The sequence below is a fragment of the Euprymna scolopes genome, chromosome 22, assembly GCF_053919585.1.
Source record: "Euprymna scolopes isolate OS-2025 chromosome 22, ASM5391958v1, whole genome shotgun sequence".
NCBI lineage: Eukaryota > Metazoa > Mollusca > Cephalopoda > Sepiida > Sepiolidae > Euprymna > Euprymna scolopes.
This window is the reverse complement of record NC_136503.1, coordinates 38359342-38382708: the sequence shown is the minus strand read 5'-3', so window position 1 is coordinate 38382708 and position 23367 is coordinate 38359342. Positions and strand designations below refer to the sequence as shown.

Here is a 23367-nt window from a genome sequence, read left to right as displayed (position 1 = left end):
CAGGGGTTGAGGAGGAATTAGAGTTAAGCACATTGAGAAGGTAGTTGCCTTTTTTTTAGGGTTCACAGTTAGTTTGGGCAAGGTGAGCCCTTAGGGTTCTTAGCTGCATCTCTATACATGAAACGGATTCACTGTCTTTTTAAATTTTCTGAGTTTTTTGTGAGTCTGCCTATATATGTATAATATCTGGGGGTTTTTTAAACTTTATTATCTTTTTTTGCTGGACACGAGGCATCCTGCTGGATGGCAGACAATCACCCGCTATTTCAGAAACTTCAACTGAGAGATCTTTTTTTAAGATTCTAACTGTCTCTTTAAGTGCAATTGTTTGTATCTCTCTTGCACTTGGTTCATCGTGTATATGATCCCGGTAGTTTTTTTTAATTCTTTTCATGGGCTCCGTTGCTTCTAAAATTACAAGAATGATGGAAATTTTTCTTAAAATTCCAATTACTTTCCATGATGAACATAAAATCTTGATATTTTGTTATCTTCTTCCTTTCAACTTTGTTTAACCCAGCATCGTTGGAGATACTGACTTCAACTAAGGTTACTACTTTCTCCCTTTTGTCTCATCTCATTATGTCAGGTTTAATAGTCCTGTTTTCTAAGTATGTAGCTGTAGGAATTACACAGTTATAGTGGAGAATGTATGACTTATTTCTAACAGATTTGTCTGCTATATGTTCGCAGGACTTGCTGCTTACATTCAACATTCAACGTTTACAGATGGTCAAGTGGCAATAGTAGCCATTCCCCAGCAAAACCGTACATTTACTTACAACTGGATATCAGGTGGTTCACACTCTCTACTTCTGTGTGGCAGAACCTGCAGTTGTTGTCATTTCTAAGACCTATCTGTCTGTCTCTCTGGGGTTGCAAATCCTTAAAATCAAACAAAATTTTTCCCCAAATAAAATTTCATAAATAATCCAAAGATGCTATTAATTTCATATTAGTACCTTTTTATTTTTTTTACAATTTATCTGCAATCAACTCGAACAACCACAAACAGCAAAGAACACATTTTACTTTTTATTTTATTGCATTTATAAATTGAAAATTACAAAACTTTTACAATAAGAATAAAAATGGAATTATGGAGTTCAGGACTGGGAGCAACAATACAGATGTCCTCATTCATCTGTAGGTAACACGAAGTTGCCTGCTGGTGTCAAACAAACAGTAAAATAATTTTTTTTATTTCAAAACAAAACTAAAAATAGATGTGGTCTACATTCCAAAACTCAACCAAATATCAAGTATCTTTCGATGGAGGCATAATTTCTAAAGCAATTGCTCTTGACATATTGAAGGCCTTTGTTAATGTTTTGCATAAAGGTCTGCTTCACAAGATCTCCCTCTATAGGAATTGCTGGAAATGTCCTCTCAGTTATGAAATAATTTCTCTTTGATAAGTTTATAAGAGTAGTGGTTGAAGGGCATAAATCAGGAGCTCATAGTATCAATGCTGGCATCCCTCAGGGTTCTATCCTGGGTCAAACTCTCTTCCTGATCTTCATCAATTATCTCCCAAATCACATTCTTAGATCATTCATAGACATCTATGCAGGCGACACTACCATCTACAGCAACACTTCAAAAGCCGGTAATGACCAAGGTCTGGATTTATTTGCTTCCCCACTGAGCAAATTAGGCACAAGGCCATTTTTTAATGTGGAGAGAGGGGGGAGGAAAAGGGGGCCAACTCCCGATGAGTGGGAAATGGGAGCTGGATAGTGACAATTGGTATGAAGGGTTTCCCCTACATTGACCAAGGTCTGATATGTGGGGTTACCCCCACATATGGTCTTCGCTTGCAGTATCTGTCGGAACAGATACTACACTTGGATCTTGGCCCGAAGGCCACAAAGGTCCCCCCAAAAAGAGGGGGGTGGTGATCGAGTTCTCTCTGATTCTCTCTCTTCTGATCTTGAGCATGTGATGCAATGGGGAAAGAGGTGGTGGGTTAATTTTAATGCATCTAAAATCAAACTTCTCTTTCCATCATTAACGCTCTGATCTTCATCTGGCCCCACTTGAAATGAATGGCTATCGTCTTAGGAAAGTACCATGCTTTAACAAGCTTCTGGGACTGACCTTCACCCCTGACCTGAAATGGAGCACGTACATCAAATCTGTTGCCAAGGTCGCCAGAAAAGTGGTTGAATCATTGTACCATTCCAGTACTTCTAATGCAATCCTCTACCTGTATAAGAGTTAAATATGTCCTAGAATGGAGTACTGTTGCCATATCTAGGCTGGAGCTGCTCAGAATACCCTATCCTGCCTCAACAGAGTTCAAAACCAGCTTCGAAACCTGGTGGGTGATGCAGTTTTCTCTTCCCTGCAATCTCTTTCCCACAGAAGATACATTGCTAGCCTGTGTCTGCACTATCGTTATTACCATGACAATTGCTCATCTGAGCTTTAATCTATAGTTCTCCCCTTGTCAAACTTTCACAAAAACACTACAACCACTATCAACAATTCCCCCCACTCTCTATCTGTGCCTAAATCTAAATGTGGATTCCATGAATTAAGCTTCTTTCCTAGAACTGTCTGCCGCCTGTGGAACTCTGACTTCCTTTCCAGCTGACTATAATATGTTTATCTTCAAGTTCAATGTAAACAAATTGTTGCTGAGCTGTCCACTTAAACAATCAAATTATATCAAATTCCCACAACTAACAATTACTACACTATTGTCCTGATATCTACCATACACCCATTAACCCTTATCCTCAAGTGGTTTAGGGTCTAAATAATGTGGTGACCCTCTTGTAAAAAATAAAAAATAAAAACAAAAAATAGCAAAGTGTGTAGAATATGACAGTCGACTCAACTTTTATCACAACTGCAAAGAACTTCCCTTTCTTCCTCCATGTGTCTCATATGAAATGGAATTTCTATGAACAGATTTTTTTTCCAAGAACTTACCATCTGTGGAATACATAAGCATGGGACTGCTACCTTGTGACATACAATATAGTTAGCTTTAATGATGGGACGATTCCAATATTTTTCCCAATTCCGATACAATTACTGATTCTGGACTAAATTCCCGATTCTCATACTATTCTCATACCCTGACAAAATTGTCTGTGAGATGGGTATATATGCTGATGGCACCATATTCTATAACAGACATGACAGGAAAACAAATGAACACATGTCTAAAGAAATGGCCGAAACACTAGACAAAAATGGATGGTCATATTCAATGCTGCCAAGACTAAACTTGTTTCATTCAATAATTATAAGAAACCTTCTCTACCACCAATAGCAAAAGACTCTTTATCTGAAAGTACATCTTTTAAACTCCTCGGCCTAATGTTCACAGGAAACATGTTGAAAAAATTACATTGGGAGCATTGCCAGGACCGTTGCAAAAAAGGTAGGTTCTCTCTACCGTGCTAGAAAGCTACTAACATCCGAAAGTATCCTGTACCTCTATAAGGCCACCATTCTCCCATGTATGGAGTATTGTTGTCATATTTGGGTTGGTACATCTGCTACTAGTCTCTTACTTCTAGACAAGGTTCAAAAGAGAGTCGCCAACCTAATAGGTCCTGAACTGTCATCTAAGCTTCAGCCTCTGTCCCATTGACGAAATGTAGCATCCCTCTGCCTGTTCTACAAGTACTTTAACGGTGAATGCTCCGATGAACTGCAAGCACTTGTACCCCCCTCGACGTAAATACCTCCAACAAACCCGACAAGCAGCAAAATCCCACCCCTTCACAGTAGAGATCCCTAGATGTAAGAGAGCTTTCTACTCCAGTAGTTTCTTCCCCAGAACTGCTAGACTTTGGAATTCCCTTCCAGGTTCCTGCTTCCCCAGCTGTACTGACATGCAGAAGTTCAAGTGTAACGTGAACCGACATCTTGCTGCCCAACTCCTCACATAGTACCCCTATGTCCCTGATAGTAGCCCCTTACATCAAAGTGGCAATGTGCCTTGTTTGGGGTGAAAATGTAATTAAAAAAAAATTATTACCGATTTTGATTCTTTATAAATCTCTAAATATTTAACTCTATAGTTGTATTTTTTTTCCTGATTCCCGTAAAAACACACATGCTAAATGTACAAATATTTTCCTAAACGTAAAAATATACTTGTGGTGGATAATCTATCCATTTTAGCTTTATTGATTTTTTAAGCAATCAATAAATATTTATAATTTTATCATTTATTACCAGCAATAGAAGATTTTGCTTTAAACAAAATCAAATAAAATAACAATTAAAAGAATCGTTTTGTGCATCGGAAAATCAGTACAAATGTTTCCGATTCCGATACCAATTCCGATGCTCTCAAATATTCCAATTTTTCCGACTCCAGATTGCGTTTTCGATTAATCGTCTCGACACTAGTTAGCTTCAATTTCAATGTTAACCAATAGTTGTTATAAACTGTCCTTATAAGTATGTGTTCATTTCATTCATCATTTCCAATCCTTTTATAATATTCTTCATCATTCAACTAACAATCCACCCATCGCATTAACTTCTATATTCAAATGGATTTTGCTTTAATAAATGATGACTTATTAGTATATAAAAATAACCCACTATGGCAAAATGATAAGCGGGGCTCCACATTTAAAAGCTTTGTGTCTCACTTTTATGGATCTCATGGAAAGACATGTGAAATCAAAAAGGTGTTATTAAAACATGACGAAGACCACAAACCATCATTCAACTAAAATTGACAGCTTGATGACAAAATGTGTCCATCAACTAGATTTGGCCCTTGTTAACAAATGCTTTTAAAATTGAGGGCTCAAAGATACTGCCAAGAGGTCAAACCTGATGAATTTATGACCTAGGACTTGTGAATTAAGATTTTCTCTATTTTTCTCTTTATTGATTTGCATTCATATCTTTTTTCTCTCTCTTTCTCTTCCTCCCTCTCTCTCTCTCGCTTGCTCACTCGTTTTTGTCACCATGAAAAAGAAGATTTGTAGTTGTCATTTCATTTTCATGTAGGATGCATGTGCCCAAGACAGCTCTACTAACTTTCGAGTTAATAATTATGTTTCTTAAAAAACTGAAATGAATAAATAGACTTAATATTATATATATATATATATATATATATATATATATATATATATATATATGCGTGCATAAAAATATATGCTGTTTGCTTGTTTTATACAAAAATTCAAATTTCAGCTGATGGTCCCAACCCAGATAATTAATTCTCTGGACAGAATTAATGCTGCCAAAAACCTGAGCAAAGACTTCCCATGTTACAGACTAGATTAATTCCTATTGTTTACTACCTCCGGGGAGCTGGTTATACCATTTCAGAATGTAACAGCCCTTCTAAGACACTTCCCCATGGCACGCACACACCAAGTTATATGCACTAGCAAATGATTGGGTCACCTCACCCCTTCATAAAAGAAATCCACTAGAACTGCACTTCATTAAGGTTGTTAAACTATGTATTTTTTAGAGCCAAATACTTTTTTTATACTTTTCTTGTCATAAAACAGTAAAATTTCTTTCCGATATGAATGAAAAAAAATAATTCAATGTTTATGTTTGAATACTTTGCACAAGTGACAATCATGCTAGGTTTAAGGTTTAAAAGAAAAGAAAAGAAAAAAAGATTAATACCTTAGCCATCCTTAGGAATGCTTCATCAATATTGGTATTTTCTTTTGCACTCGTTTCGATTGCATCTAACATGCTACAGTGTTGTGCATAAGCCTTTGCTTCGGCAACTGTGACTTCACGGAGATGTTCCAAGTCTTGTTTGTTACCTGCACAAAACATAAAAAACGAGTTATAAAAAAGAAAGGAAAAAATAAAATAATTTTATCGGCATATATATGCACACACACACACACACACACACACACACACACACGTATAATTGTTGTATAGACTGGTGGTTTCCTAGATATAAATCTAATGAAACCCGCATGATTATTAAAAAGCAATGATACCACCTTTATTTAAACTATAGAACAACATTTTAGACACATTAATTCGTAACATTAAAGCATTAAATTTATTCCTAGGAGCGACATCATCATCATCATCATCATAATCTACAGAGGAAGCAGTTCCAATTTTACCCCCTCTTCCATAATTCCTCTTATGACCCCATTCTTCAATGTGTAAGATTCACTTCTAAACTAATTAACAGATCATTATGAATTTTGGAACGCTGCTGTTAAGCGTAATGTTAGTTGTATTCATGTAGTTTTATGCAAAGGGGGGAAAAATGGGAATATTCATGAGTTCATCAGAGCACATTCCATTGAAATAGTTATAAAACAGCCACGGGGATCAACAATGCAGTGATGGGACAGAGGTTTGTGCTTGGTTGATAATGGCAGAAAGTTCACGAACTTATACCATCCACTACTTACTCTTGTTATCACTGGACTTATTGATATAATTCCTGATTTTTATGGAATTTTAAAGTTTTTCTGTGCACACTAGAAGTTTAGCATTAATCACTAACTGTCCAATTGAGTGAATAACGATATTTAGAAGTATGTGGTATGATGGTGACGTGATGAAAGAAAAAATCTTTTAAAGACTGAAATAATGAATACTAGTGAGACCTGTGGAAATTCCACAGCAGGCGCTTTCATATGTAATATATTGATGGTGGAGACTTTATGAAAATTCAGGTACCTTCAATTTTTGTGAAACTTTAACAATAAGTAATAGACATAAATTAATAAATATTCTCCAAATTTCAATTTCTTTGCAGTATTTTAAAAGGGTTTCCGGGAAGCATAATATGGACACAAACTCCCATTTGAAAATTCAAATATTTCAGATTTGCATTAAATTTGATCCATAATCATTAGGCACTAATTAGGTAAGATTCTCTAAATTTCAATTTCTTCTTAAGCTTAAGCCTTAAATTTGAGACATTTTCTAGAATCAAAATCATGTAATTGATTTTGATTAAAATTGGAATAAGGATTCTAAACATAATGGTTAGCAGCATTGTATCTTGATTTTAATCTTCATAAGGGGGACATAAAAGTGGTGCAAACTGTTTGAAGAATTCATTTACTTGAGATGAATATTCTTCTAGTATTTGTAAGAAGCTATGTTATAATGTCAGTAATAAACTCATGCACAAGTGAAAACTTAAACAGAAATCATAGGAACTTTTTTTTTTAATATAAGTAAAATTCTCATATATATATATATATATATATATATATATATATATATATATATATATATATATATATATATATTTTTAATATGAGTAAAATTCTCATATATATATATATATTTTTAATATAAGTAAAATTCTCATATATATATATTTTTTATTTTTTTAATATAAGTAAAATCCTCATATATATATATATATATATATATATATATATATATATATATATATATATATATATATATATATTGTGTCTTTTCTTCTTTTGTGCTAACAATAAGGCGGAGACAATGGGCCTCCATTTATTGCAACGGGAAACCAAGCAAACGTATCCCTGAAGCGGAAAAATAAATGAGACAAAAAGAATTTAAAAAATTATCCAGTCTCAAAAATAGAAAAATAGGATTAAAAAAAATATATTATTGAAAATAAAAATAAAATCCTTTGATCATTTTATCTTGACTAAAAATAGTGAAACGGCAAAGATCATGTCGACGCAAAAAGAGCAATAAATGAACTTATCTTCTCAAAGCAGGCGACAATTTATTTTTCCATCTTTTTGAGAGAGGATAAACCAGTTTGTGTGCAAGAAGTGTAAAACAATGGAGACGGATGAAAACTTAGTCTATCTGGATGGCAAAGCTATTGAGGCTGACAAGAAGTTCTGTTACCTTGGTGATACCATTCGAGCGCAGTGTGAAGCAGGTGCAAGTGTGATGAGGATGAATGGAATAAATTCAGGCAACTTCTGTCATTATTAACCAGCATAGAATTACCACTATAGACTCCGGGAAGATTAGTATCAGGCAGGTGCATGCAATGTGATGATGTATGGAAGTAAAACCTGACCAGTGAGGGTTGAAGACATGCGTTGCATGGAGAGAAATATGAGAATGATACAATGGGTGTGTAATGTGAACCCTCAAGACAGGCTTAGATCTAATAATTTCAAAGGAAGATTAAATTTTGATTTTCTTTACTTATAAGTTTGTTCAAACTGGATATGAGGCATCCTACTGGATGCCAAATATTCACCCACTATCTCAGATATTCCAACTTAGAGATCTTTTTAAGATTCTGACCGACCCTTTAAATGCAATTGTTTGAATCTCTCTTGCACTTGGCTCACCGGGTATATTTGCCAGGTAGTGTTTTGAAATTCTTCTTGAGAGATGTGTGTATAACAAGAGACTTCGATGATATGCCCATGTTGAAAGAATAAATGAGTTCTTGGCTTAGTAGATGTAGAACAGTTGAGGCAGTGGGTGCAGTGCGCAGGAGATAACCTAGGAAAATATGGGAAGAAATGATAAAAGATGAATATGAGAGAAAGAGGGATAAATAGGTTAGTTTGGAAGTCAATTTCTACAAGCTGTCCAACACATGCCAGCAGGACATTAAATATGATAATGATAATTTTGATAGACATTAAATATGATAATGATAATTTTGATAGACATTAAATATGATAATGATAATTTTGGTAGACATTAAATATGATAATGATAATTTTGATAGACAAACATAACATACACACATACATAATGATTGCTTCTTCTTGACAGAAGTTTGACATCTCTTCAGTTTAATATTGTGCGGCTGTGTGCACATAGGTAGCTTTTTAATCCAGCTTTAGTCCTACATGAAGTACACATATGTGACATAAAAACTTTCCTTCTTGTAAAGGTGTTCGTATGATAATAATGTGAATCCTTCAATATCGTGTCAGGCCACTTTTAGATTTGCAGATTAGACCACAAATATGACAACTTAGCATTGCCGGATGTGCTGTAATAGCCTCGTCATAAGACTGTCATTCCTGTCTTTGATTTTGTGATTTCAGATGATTCACAAAACCGGATTTTCACAAAAGATATTTGCCACATACAGTACACTTTAGTTCCTATTATAATTTCTCTGACATTATATTTTTGTCCTGCTTTCTTAAAACACGTTTTAAGACAGCAAGCTCTAGACGCTACTCTTCAAAAATCTTACAACTTTCTCTAATGGTTTTGCTCCACAGTGATCGATCTTTCGCTTGGATTTCCCAGTTATGTACATCCATCTCAAGTATTTTCAAGCTGTTTTTCAGAGAATCCCTAAACCTTTTCCTTGGTTTATATTGTGGTCTTTTACCCTCCATCCTACCCAAATGTTCATTCCAGCACATCTGATTTTGAATGGTTTTCATTTCTATACTAATGCTATTTGATCATTCAAGATCTACAGTGTCAGGCGTTAGAGCCATCCAGTTAATATTAAGTATTCTTCGAATACAACTTTGATGAAACCTTACCAATAACTTGAGATGCCTTCTATATGCTGTCCAAGTCTCTGATCCATATAGTAACACAGTGATAATGCATTCTTTGTAAACACTTTGATTTTGATGTGATTCCCTGATCTAGCCACACACGTTTCTCCAGTTTGTCAAAAGCAGAACTACCTTTGACTATTATGTGATTAATCACAGCAGCAAGCGTACAGTCCTTACACAGTGTACTATCAAGGCATACAATATTGTATACATACATACATGATGATTGCTGCATCTTTCCAGATGCTCGTGTCACACTGAGTTCTCCCAATTTTGTCGTCCATGCCATCTCAGATGACTCTCCACTCCCGCTGCAGATTTGCACATCTTGAGGCAGATGTGACATACAAATTGAGCAATTCATCGAGTTGACTTCCTCTGGAGGTTGAAGGGTATTCCTATGAACAATCACATGTCTTCTCAGACCAGCAGTAGACTTACAAACTTTGCATACATACATGATGATTGCAACACTTTGTCAGACGAGTGCCACTCCCTCAGACATTTAAAATCCATGAGCTCAAATGCCTGAGGGAGTATCTATACAAATATGATGTTACAGAGTCTTAGCTTTGTACGACAGCTAAGTCTCTCTCTCGGTTCAAAATGTTGAGATCCAGCAACAAGCAAGAGCAAGATAGCCAGCAACAAATTAAACTGCAGACCAGCTTAATGCGGGTAATGGTCTTCCGCTTTATGGTTTTTTAAATCAGAGATTTGCTTCTCCTAGAAAGGTTGTCTTCACCACGGCTTACGGGAGCCCTCTCCACCCCAATACACATATACACACACACACACAAATATACACGGTGCTAGTTGGCCGTTGACCCAGAAAAAGAGTTCATTCACCCTTTGGAAGGTCTTGTTTTTAATCCTTCAGGAAGACTACATACATACATACATACATACATACATACATACACCTTCCTAAGGTAAGAAGAGACGACACTACCATCTATGGCAACACTTTAAAGGCCAACAACGACCAAGGTCTCGCCGAGTTTCTCTCCTCAGACCTTGAGCATATGGTGCAATGGGGCAAAAAGTGGATGGTTCATTTTAACGCATTCAAAACTAAATTCTATCTTTTCACTATAAATACTCTGATCCCCTCTTAACCCCAATCGATATGAATGGTTCTCATCTTAAAGACGTTTTCTGCTTTGACAAGCTTTTGGGTCTGACCGTCACTCCTGACCTGAAATGGAAGACCTACATCAAATCTGTTGCCAAGGTTGCTGCAAAAATGGTTGCATTATTTTACTGCTCTAGAAAGTACTTCACTCCCAATGTAATCCTCTATCTGTATAAGAGTCAGATACATCCTAAAATGGAGTACTGTTGCCACATCTGAGTAGGAACTGCTTGGAACACACTACCCTGCTTTGATAAAGTTTAAATCCAGCTTCAAAACCTAGTAGGTGATGCCCTTTTCCCTTTCCTGCAACCTCTTTCCCACAGAAGGGAGGTTGCGAGCCTGTTTCTGCTCTTTAGTTATTTTCATGGCAAGGTCTCATCTGAACTTCATTCCATGAACCCTTTCCCTTGCCAAACTTTCACAAAAAAATACTTTAGTTAAAACCACTATCAATAATTTCCCTCACTCTCTATCTGTGCCTAAATCTAAATACGAATTCCATGAACAAAGCTTATTTCCTAGAACTACCTGCCTATGGAACTCTGTTCCGCTGGCTGGCTTTCCAGCTGACTATAATATAGTCATCTTCAAGTCTAATGCAAACAAGTTCTTCCTTAATTAATCAAATTATACCCAATTTTCATTTGTAACAATTACTATGCTGTTGTGCAGAGATGCTGTATGTTCTATGGGAGGAGTTAGCTGAACTTATCGTAGGTGAATGTTACCAAATCGAAAAAAAAAAAAAGTAAAATAAATAAATACTTTTCAAATGAATAAAACGAAAATGTTTCTTCTTTATTCATCTAAAATTGTAGCAATTCAGTTCTTAAAAAAAAAATTGATACTGTCTTCTCACCATAAAAATTGCCAGCTAAATATTTTTCAAATCAATAGACGAATGCCATTTTTTAAAATGTATTTATTTAAAACTAACATGACCTGTGTCCTGGCGTTGCACAAGAGAATAGAATAAATTTAACTTAAAAAAAGTAACTTGTTATTTTCATTTATAATTTGACTTTCTTTTTTCTTCTCGGTGAGAGCAGAAAACCTTCAAGATTGAGACAAAAAAATATGTATAATTGGCTATTATTAAAATTGAGGGCAGATTTAGGAAATAGGTCAGTATTATATGTGTGTGCGTGTGTGTGTGGGGGGGGTAATCTACCTCTCCCAAAAAGAGGCACTCTGGATTGAGACAAAATTTAAAATTGCCATAGATAGAATTTAGTTTTGAATGCGTTAAAATGAACCAACCACTTTTCACCAACTCAGGAGAGGTAAAATTAAGTAATATCATAACAGATACTATAATTTAATGTTAATTATAATTTTCAAAATAAAATGAAAATAAACCAAAAATAAATATATTGTAAAGTCAACAAATATTCAGAGAGGTTCCTGAGGAAAGAAAAAATAATAATTCAGTTGAAAAGGAAAGAACTTTAATCTTAGACATTTTGAAAATAACAAAATGGTTATTGAAATAGGATCTTGCCATGTTTTTCCAAGTTAACATTTTTTCCCAAATCCGGAATGGCTCTTTTTGTGGAGTTGGGTACTTCCTACATTAAAAACCGACATTGTATCTAACTTTGGCCTTGTAGAGAGGCAACTAAATAGGAATAAAATAAACTAAAAAAAAATATTGTAAAGTCGCAATTATTTTAGGGGTTGTCTGGGTGTGAATAAAAAAAAATAATGATTTATTTGAAAAGCAAATAACTTGTAGAATAGATATTCCGATCCCCTTTTCCCCCCAAAAAAAAAGTAAAATAGATGTCGTAATTTACATATATATTGGAAATGGTATCTGACGAATGTATTTTTAATATATTTTTTTTTAATCTTTAATCAATCTTATCGCGTTTGTTTGAAAATATAATTTAAACTGTGTCTATAGAAAATATGATATAGGTAACATCTGGTAAATTTTAGCAACGAAATTATGTTTATTAATTTTAGATGATTTAATATGGTCTTATTGATATTCAAATTCAAGTGAGTTGATTTTGTATAAGCATAAAAATGAAAATGAATAAAAAAAATATATAAATAAAAATATATAAAAATTAAAAAAATAATAAATAAATAAAAATAAATAAAAAAAAATTAAATTAAAATGAATCTCCCATTAAAAACTGGTAAACGAAAGAGTGGAACATCAATTGGTCAAAAAAAGAATTTATATATTCCTCAGTAATATGAAATGGTTAATTTGTGTTTTTCGCCTATGTTATTAGAGACAGAAAAAATGAATTAAAAACTTAATGAATATTAAAAAAAATATATATATTAATTATTTTATTTTATTTTTTTTTTGTAATTTAGATAAATGAAAAGAAAGGGGTCATTTCTTTTTTCTCTTTTCTAAGGCAAATATAATAGTTCTCATTATCATGAGTTGTTTGTTTGGCTGTAGGGTGGAGTTGGAGGCAAATTGCCGAGCAAGCAGTTCCGCCTTTTCGGTTGCCATGCATGCAATCTTTTGGTTTTTGGATAGTGGGGGAATTACTGATTGCCCTTTATTCACTCGTAAATATGGAATTATCAAAGTTAGGTTTATATCCATTTCAAAATAGCAGGTCTGAGCAGATTATGCAGAGTGAAACCTCGACTTGTCAATGTAAGCTGAACAAATTACATACATACAGGGTGTTTGGAACAAATTTGACACTTTATGGAAAAGAAAGAAAAAAAATATTATATCTTGGCCCATAATTAGTGAATTCTTAAAATTCAAATTCCATTTCTTTTTTGTTGAATACTGTCCACTCAAAGAAGTGCTCCTTAGACTCCACTATAGCCTAACGATGGAATATGAACCTGGAGCAAGATGTCTATGGTGTTCTTCAAGAGTTTGATCCTGGCAATCAGCTCATCCTTGATATTGCAGTTGGTCTTTTTCGCAACCGCACTTCACACAATAGTTTATTGGTTTGTAATTAGGCAAGGTTGGAGAGAAGGGGGCAGCTGTCAGATATTGAAACTGATATGGAAGGTTCTACTGCCACACATATAGTTTACCCACAGTCACTCCCTCCATTCAGTGCTTGACAACAGTGGGCATCAACTCAATATATCAATCTGATTGTCTGAGACCCTTTTTAAAGATGTGGAACGTAAACTATGACCATTGATGAAAAACACCCAAATATTATCACAGTTTGAGGGAACTTTGTCTTCATGAATTTGTGCAAACTATAAACTAGCCACCTGTTATTCTTAGTTCTGTCAGAAGTTCTTCTCGTCTAACAAGAACACAAAATCTTTGGATTGACAGGGTGTTTGATCTTGTGAAATAATTTCTTAGTTTTCATAAGGCAGTTTCCTTGAGATGAGTAGTTGGCCTTTGTGAATCTTGTATGAGAATTAGCAAAAATACTCGTTCAATGCTTTCTTCATAGATACTACATTTTTTTTTTTTACTAATGTTTATTCTCTGAGAAAAAAAAGTCTATTTTTGAAAATCTATGGGTTAAGGACTATTTTTATTACAATTCTTCATTTGAATTTCTGATGAATTAATAAATATTGTAATTTATTCAATTTTTATTTTCATCAATTTTCCTTGTTTTTTTAATTGCTCTATCTAGTATATTGAGCTTCTATAACCACAAAAATACTAATATATATATATATATATATATATATATATATATATATATATATATATATATATATATATATATACTCAACTTTTTAGCCCATTAAAAACGGAAAAAAATTATAGTCTATTAATTTAAAATGAGTGCTTTACATCAAATTGATGGTTGCATACAGTCAAATTTGTGCTCATTTTTGCATTAAATACTAATCTCTAGTAATCCCTAATTTTGCATCGAATACCATACCAGAATACAGTTCTCAGCACCTTATCATAACAAAGATCCATACAAAATTTCAGGCAGATCGATCCTGTAGTTTTCAAGAAAATTATAACAGATAAACAGACAAAGAAAAATATTATATATATTTATATATATAGCCTAAAATGTAAATATTCTAATAATTCAGTTGACAACAGAATGCAACATATCTATGACGAAATCAGAAGGCCATATAATAAGTCTTGTGATTGCATCAGCACCACCAAGCTGCCCAATGACTCAGCAGCACATGTGTGCACACACGCACAAATGCACAAAGATGCACGTGAATCACCGGACTGCAAATCGGCTATCGTAAGACTCAGAGCAGCTTTGATAAACATATCACCATCAGATCAGGCCCACACGCCTAACCACAATTAGGCATTATTTTAAAACAACTTGAGGACGACAATGGGAAAAGCTTAAAAGAGTTATGGTGTCATTGGAACTAAAAGATAGTCCAAGAATTACCGAACACATTAATGAAGCCTGGACAGTTTCTTCTGTAGTATGGGGGAAATGAAAGAGAAGGAACAAAACAGAAAGAGAAGAAAAAGTGAAAAGGAGGACAAGGAGGAGAAAAATAAAAGAGAAAAGGAAAGAAGAAATAAAGAATGAAAGAAGTAGAACATTTGGAAGGTCAAAAAGAACGAAGTTGAATGAAAACAGGGAAAGAAATTGAAGGAGAGAGAAAAATATTGAAAGAGTAAGACGAAAAATTGAAAGGAGACATGTTGAGAATGGAACAAGAAATTGTGAAAGAGGAAAAAAATGGAAGTGAAGGAAGAAATAAATTGAAAGAGAGAGAAAAATAGAAAGAGCAAGAGGAAAAAATTGAATGAAGGGGAAATATTGAAAATGGAACGAGAAAAACTGAAAGAGGAAAGAAATTGAAACAGGGAAGAAAATTGAAAGATAAGAGGAAAAATTGAAAGGAAGAGAAATATTGAAAATGGAGTAAGAAAAACTGAAAGAGGAAGTGGAAAGAAAATGACAGTAAAAAATGTAAACTAAAACTAAAAATGAGTGACAAGATAAATGGAAGAATAATTTATACAAGTGGAAGAAAAACAAACAAACAAAATACAGCATAATTATTGAAAGAGAATGTCTGAATGAGAGGGGATAAAGGTTAAAAGGTACATACATGGTTTGGGGGAAAGAAATCTGGCTGGAAAGTGGACAAAAAAGGAAAAGAAAAATATCAATTTTGAAGTGGAAAAAATGTTGCTCGGCAAGATGACAAATATTTGATATGATCTCAACAAATTGATGTCATGTTTGTCAATGGTTTCACTCAGCAAATACAAGTCTGGGTCTCTTGGGAAAATAATTACAATGTGATACTTCTACAGAATTGACATTGAATGTATTTTCAGTGCTAATTGTCAGCAGAACAAACCGTTTTTATTTTCTTTATATAATATTGTTGTATAATTATTTCTTTCTCTAAAACCTTGCCGTGTTCATTACTTTGGCTATCAAATATATGCTGGAAGCGACATCTCTCTCTCTCTCTCTCTCTCTCTCTCTCTCTCTCTCATACACACACACACACACACACACACACACACACACACATATATATATATATATATATATATGGGAAATAATGTTTTCCACTTAGCATAATGCAATATTTTTCTGTGAATAAAATTGAGTTCTCTAGGTTTTAAATTGGCATGGCTTCATCCTGGGCCCAACTCTCTTTCTGATCTTCATCAATGATCTCCCAAATCACATTCTTAGATCATTCATAGACATCTATGCAGGCAACACTATTGTGGCTTTTGTGCTGGACCTTTTTGTTGCATTTGACAAGTTTGTCTCTCATCATTTGCGCCCAGGGAAACTATGGCTGAATACTTGGATCACCTACAGAACCTGGCATGTCTAAGTGAAGAAAACCCCTCTGACCGATGGCTCAATTGTGCTTTCATGTCAGGATTCCTTGGTTCAGTTAAACAATAATTGAGTGGATCCTTAAGGATGGAGCACATGACTCTAGAACAGATTCTTGCTAGGGCTCTCATGATAGAAGAGGCAGAAGTGGATGAGCCTGTTGCTGTAGTGTTTGGGAAATGCAGAATTCTTCCTCATGTGCAGTGCCACAAGTGTGGAGGTCCCAATCACTTTGCCAGAGATTGCCCACAGTCCAAGGGCAACACAAGAAAAGTGCTTCTAGAGAAAAACTGTTTTCAGTGCCAGCAACATGGACATGTTGCATCAAGGTGTCCGGGGAAACAGGGCAAGTGGCAAGAGGCCAGCACTACTCTTTCTCCACATAAACTAAGAGACCCTATAATAAAGGTAAAGAGGCTAATAGGCTAAATCATATAGGGTTGGTGGATTCGGATTACTCCTCATCAGTTGTGAATTATGAAAAAGTACTGCGATTCTGATGCCTTCTAAGCCACGGTGTTGGCAGCATAACTTTAACAGTGACCAGCAGGAATCCCCTGAAAATTAACATACTGGTGGTAAACAGCAAGCTATCGGGATTCAACCCCCTTCTCAGAATGGGCATCATAAAGAAATTCGGTGGTATACAAGGGAGACAAAATACATTTTGCTAAGGCAGCTTTTGCTCTGGGTGCGAGAATAGAGCTGAAACAGCCCGACTTTCCAATAGAATTTGACTAATGCACCAAATCCTGGATGGTACCATAGAAGTGGTTTAGTGATCAACTACCAGAAAAATTATGCAACAGAGTACAACATCCCTGCAAGAGCTTATGCAGAATATAATAAAGAGCTACAAGCCTGGATTGATAATGGGTGGTTGGTTCCTTACCCATTAGAGGAATTAGAGCCCCTGAAGGGTCTGATCCCACTAATGGCAATCATCTAGCAGAACAAACAAAAGGTAAGGCCGGTGCTTGACTATCAGGAGTTAAATGAGCACATGAACCCATTTACAGCCCACACAGACATATGAACCAAAAAGTTGAGAGATGGCGGCAAGCAGGGTTGAATGTATCAGTTTTAGATCTTCAAGTATTCTGCACCAATCACTGGGAATCAAACTGTACTAATCAAGGCAAAAAGGTACTGCCTGACTCACATGAGGTTTGAACTTGTGTAGCACCATCCATCATGCAAACAATTGTTGATGCTAATTTTGACAAAGGACAAACGCATACAGCGGGCAACATTTGCCTATATTGATGATGTGTAAGTGGCCAAGAGTGCTGTGCTTGCGGTGCATGTGAATAAGAATCTTTACAGCTTCAGCCTCCTCAGCAAAGAGCTGGAGAGGCTACAAGATGGTGCTCACGTGCTTGGTTTGCAAATCTAGGGAGAGGATAATGCTCTGTATTGGAGAAGAGACAACAAAATCCCAGACATGCTTTATGTCATCACGAAACGGAATATATTTTCGTTATGTGGTAAGTTCGTTGGGCATCTTCCCATGAGTGGTTGACTTCATGTTGCCATGGTGTTCATTAAGTGGAGAGCATCTGACATCATCAGTGGGTAGAATGACAAAGTAGATGATGCCCTTCTCGACCCTGTGATTAAGGAGTTTCTCACCAGAGTGCACAAAGAAGATTTGGAGTGAGGAAAATGGTGTGTCAACAGTCAAGATCTTAGTGTGTGTGTCGACACAAGCTCTCTCACTACTAACGTGTTATTGATATATGATGGGGCTGTAGTAGAGAATGCTTGCTGATTACATCCAAAAAGGACTCCAAACGTATTAACTTCATACAACTCGATGGCATTATTCAAGAATTTGACAATTCTCTGGAAGATGATCACCTTACTAACAGGGCCAAGGGACAAACCAAAGCTACAAATGAGATTCTTATTTGATGGCAACTTGACATGTTAATAAAATTGGTGAAGGAATATGTGTTATCAATAGATGTATCTTTGGTCAGGTATAGCCAAAACAAGGTGGATCGATTGATAAAAGTGCCTCAGAAGTGGCTTGATACAATTAAGAGGAACACTGAGCTTGAGAAACTTGCCTTCACTGCGTTCATGAGCTCAGTCAGGTTTGACCAGATCAAGATTGTTCACTGACAAAGCAGTTATCCTGGTGTGAAATGAACACTATAATTTTCATGGGGCTTTTAAGGCCGATGTGAAAACCATCATCAGAGAATGTGAAGAGTGTCAGGCAATTCAGAGAGTGCTTTGAATGTACAACAAACATGGCGCTGGGTAACAATGAATATTAACCAATGTTTTATACAAATAGATAGAGATAAGCTACTTAAAGTGGCAAGATTTAATGAGCATAAAATGAACCAAACTCAAGATGAGAAGAAGGCAGCGTTTTGTTTATGCTTGATTGGTGAAAATCCATCAGCAAAATATGCGCATGCATATGAAAAAACGGTGATAGAGAAAAAATCCACTTGTAAAAGTTCCAGTGTTGTAAATTATAATTTTCTAAATTCTACTAAACAGAAGAAAAAGAATAAAGGCCATTCAACCTATGGTAATTTTCAAAAATGAATATTTATTTAAATATTTTTTTTTTATAATATGAAACAAAAATTATAACAGCAAATGTCAAAGACTTTTTTCAAACAATTCTTATTAAGTTTTTTCTTTAAATTTTAGTAAGAATATTGAAAATGAGGCAAAAATAATCAGAAATTGTTTAGGAGACAAAAGTTTTTTTTTTTTTTGTATTTTCTTTAAAAAGAATTTTTTTTTTGTTCAATCAAACTTATTTATGCAGAGAAGGTATTGTGCTGAAATAATAACATAATTTAAAACCCCATTCTTAATATGGAGAGGGAAGGATGTTTTGTAACTATTCTGTACTTTCACCTAAGGTGCTTATATAGAAAACGTACCGTGTTATTTTTGTCAACAATGTTTGATGGTTTCATAAAGTTGTGAACAAATTAATTGAATTTTTGTCGTCTACTTATTCAAATTTCATTGGCTAAGCATTTCAACATATCTCTGTGGTTTACATTATCTGCCGGGAAACATTCATTAAACTTCCACTTTAGCACAGTACCTTCTCTGCATAAGTATCGAATCATGATTCTAGTTCTGATGAAAATCCATCACATAATTTTGACTCTAAAAAATGTGTAAAATTTAAAGCTTAAGTTTAAGGGGATTTAAGAAGAAATTGAAATTTATGAAATCTTGCTCCATTGGGATTATGGAACAAATTCGATGCAAATCTGAAATGTTAACTTTACCCAGTTGCGTCCCTTGAACACTCTCCACAACAGAGAGTTAACTTCTCTACCAGAAATGGTGTAAAAAGAACTTTCAAAATATATAGCGCGAACGGTACGCATGTGCTGAATAAATACTCTTCGACCTTACTCCAGTTGTCCGTGTTTATTTGCGTTTACATGAAATATTTGAATTTTAAAATGAGAAGTTGTGTCCGTATTATGCCTCTAAAAACCCTTTATGATACTTCAAAGAAACTGAAATTTAGGGAATATTTATTAATTAATGTCTAATACCCATTTTCATGAAGGGCTTCCACATTTTGCATTAAATTAAACTAAATATAGCCAACATTACCCATATTTATGCCTAGGAACTGTGTTACAAAATTCATAATGATTGGTTGGTTAAGATCTGCATCGAATTTGCTCCATAATCCCAATGAAGCAAGATTTCATAAATTTCAATAGTTTATGAGTGAATCCTGTTCATACAAACATATAAACATGTACACATACTTAATTTTATATAAAAAGAGATTACTAAGGAAATTATGACGTTTTTTTTTTTAACAGACATACATACATACACCAAATCTCTATTATAATAAGACCAATGCATTATGATGTGCTTTCGATTACAAACCGACATCAAATCTACATCAGAGAATTATGACATGCTTTTGGTTAGAGATAGACAGTCACCAAATCTCCATTATGATAAGATATCTTTTGCAAAGAAAGACAAAACCATCAAAATGATTATGACAAAATCATAATCATCTCTAAAGTTGCACCACTGTCACTATCTGCCTATTTGCCTATTTACCTATGTCATGCTGTGAACTAGAAATTATAAAAATACTTCAATAATAAAAGCAGCAATTTAAAAAAAAAATATTTCAGGATTTGGACAGATGACTCAGGTCTGAGAAGTAAAAGCTAATATTATGTCAGCAAAACCGTGAAAATATATAATTAACAAAAATTAATATGCCAGGCAGGAATGCGAGTGGCTAATGACAAAAATAAAAAAAAAGCTGAAATTGAGATAAATTTCTCAACATGGAGAATCATGGCCTCCCCCACCACCAATTCACTATAAAATGATCCCCCATTTCCGAGCCATTCCAACATTTTAGAGCGGTTAACCAAAAAATATTTTACTATTGGACATAAATTTTGTAGATTTGTTTTTTAGGAGTGAAAGGTTAGTAAAAAAAAAATAATAATAATTATTTTACTTACTGTATCACTAATTGTAAGTTTAAATAGTAAACCTCCTAAAGAAACTGAGTGTTGTGTGTTTTAACTTACTTTAATGTTTTCCTTACAAATAAATATAGTTTAACCCTGTCGAGTTAAAAAGACTGATTACAACATAAATGTACAACATATAACTATGACCAAAGGCAAAAATAAATTACTTATCGACTTGGGTGGATGAGATTTTGTGTTTTAACTGATTTTAACATACTTTTCTTATAAATAAATATAGTTCAAACCCTATTGAGTTAAAAAAAAAAAAAACTAATGAAAAAATAAATATACAATATATGCTATAACCAAAGGCAAGAATAAATTACTTTTGTATGTAGATGGATAAGCTTTTGTGTTTTAACATATTTTAACGTTTTTTTTTTCTTACAAATAAATATAGTTTAACTCCATTGAGTTAAAAAGACTGATTTAAACCTAAATATACCGCAAATAACAAAGCAAGAATAAATTACTTTTTTATTTAAATGGATAAGTTTTTGTTTTAACATGCTTTAACATGTTTTTCTTACAAATAAATGTAGTTTAATCTCGTTTTGCTAAAAAGACTGATTAAAACATAAATATACAACACATAACTATAACCAAAGGCAAGATAAATTACTTTTCTGCTTAAATAAAAAAAATTGTAAAAAGTTGATATGTAACATGTTTTCATCAAATCTTTTTACGTACATACCAAAATATCAGATTATTAAGAAAAGATAGTGACATAATTATTACTAACTGATTTACAAGTCACTTTCATCAAATTTTTAAAAATATGCCTATTTCTTGTAAAATTATCTCAAGCAGTTCTCCATATTTGTCTTCAGAAAAGTTTATTTTTTAATTTGTAGTCTCATCCAAACTAATATTCCATCGACTATTTTATTGAAGCACAGCCCCATTCTAATTGTTGCTTATGTGATTAGAAGGTTTGTTTTCAACTACCATGGAATTTCCATGGGTTTTGCTAGTCAAAGATTTAATTCCTTATTCCAACTCATTCCTCAAAGAATCTATAAACATGAGTTGTTTGTATGCGTATGTATGTTTGTATGCGTTCAGAGAGAGGAATGGACTGCGTGCAGAAGAAAGAGAGGTGGGAAGAAGGAGAATAAAAACGGGGGATAAGGATAGAAGGAGAGATAGAATTTTTAATAGAAATTTATCAAATGTTACCCAGTAGTTTTTTTTGGGTTTTTTTTTTAAATTTAATTTTCACCCCAAACAAGGCACAGTACCACTTTGAAGTAGGGGGCTACTATCAGGGACATAAGTTGCAGGGATATTATGAAGCAAAATGTTTGTTCACATTACATTTGAACTTCTTCATGTCAGTACAGTTGGGAAAGCAGAATCTCGGAAGGGAGTTCGAAAGTCTAGCAGTTCTGGGGAAGAAACTATTGGAGTAGAAGGTTTTTTTACACTTAGGGATCTCTACTGTGAAGGGGTGGGATTTAGCTGCTTTTCAGGTTTGTCGGGGGGGGGGGGTCACGTTGAGGGGTTACAAGTGCTTGTAATTCGTCAGTTAACGCAGATTTTTATTTTTTTTCCCCCAATTTATGGACGTTATCAAAGAGATATAATTTATCATATCAGTTAAAAAAATTACAAAAAAATATTTTGCAATTTTTGAAATGAGGATTGAAAATTTATTTTGTTTGGATTATTCTGACTATTGCTCTCATCTTGGATGTTATTCTCATATTTTAGCCGATGTAATCTACGGCCTTCTTCAGCTGTCTTGCTTGCAAGAACACGTGACACGACAGATAAAATTGCTAAGTAATGTAACAGAGCGTGGATGCTCATATGACAGCTATATGCAAATGACCGAACCGTATGCGAGGTGACGTCGCAGCAAAGAAAGAAGGAAAATGATAAAAAAGAATGTGTGCGCAGACCGAGGAACATGTTAGAGAGAGAGGACAGAGATAGATGTGTTACGCACATGGGTGGAGAGTGACAGATTTGAACAAGAGATAAGGAAAGTACCTCGAAATAAATATCTGTTTCAACAGAAAAAAAAAAGCTGAGTTATTCCTTGTCTTGGTTTCCTTGAGACTGGCTGCTTACAATGTGTGGGTCAAGAGTGTAGACATGTAACGATAACGTTACAGAAATAATCAGATCTAGTCTTATGGAGGTCGAAGGTTCAATCCTCAGTACAGGTGATTACTAACAATGAAATTAAGAATTACTTAAAACTTCTACTCAGGAATGACTGATAGAGTGAGAGTAAGCTACTTTTGAGGATTAAATAAAAGATTCCATTATAAATTCTGTAGAGATTCCTAAGTTCGATAAAATGCCCATGAAGAATGTGAAAAGTTACAGAATAATGAAAATAGTATTCATATTATTTGAATTCATTAGACTACTGTTCTCATCTTGAGCGTGATTTTCACAATGTTTCGGTCGAGGTAACCTCCGACCGTTTCCAGGCGTATCTTGTC

At 34.3% G+C, this 23367-nt stretch overlaps 1 protein-coding gene across 1 annotated transcript in view; it reads right to left on the bottom strand.

The window, feature by feature from the left end:
- Positions 1–23367, bottom strand: part of LOC145243985 (ras-related protein Rab-43-like) — a 144064-nt gene that overhangs the window by 5833 nt on the left and 114864 nt on the right. Inside the window, exon 3 of the mRNA XM_080107127.1 lies at positions 5632–5777. Within this exon, the coding sequence (XP_079963253.1) occupies positions 5632–5777 (146 nt within the window). The remainder of the gene's footprint in view (positions 1–5631; positions 5778–23367) is intronic.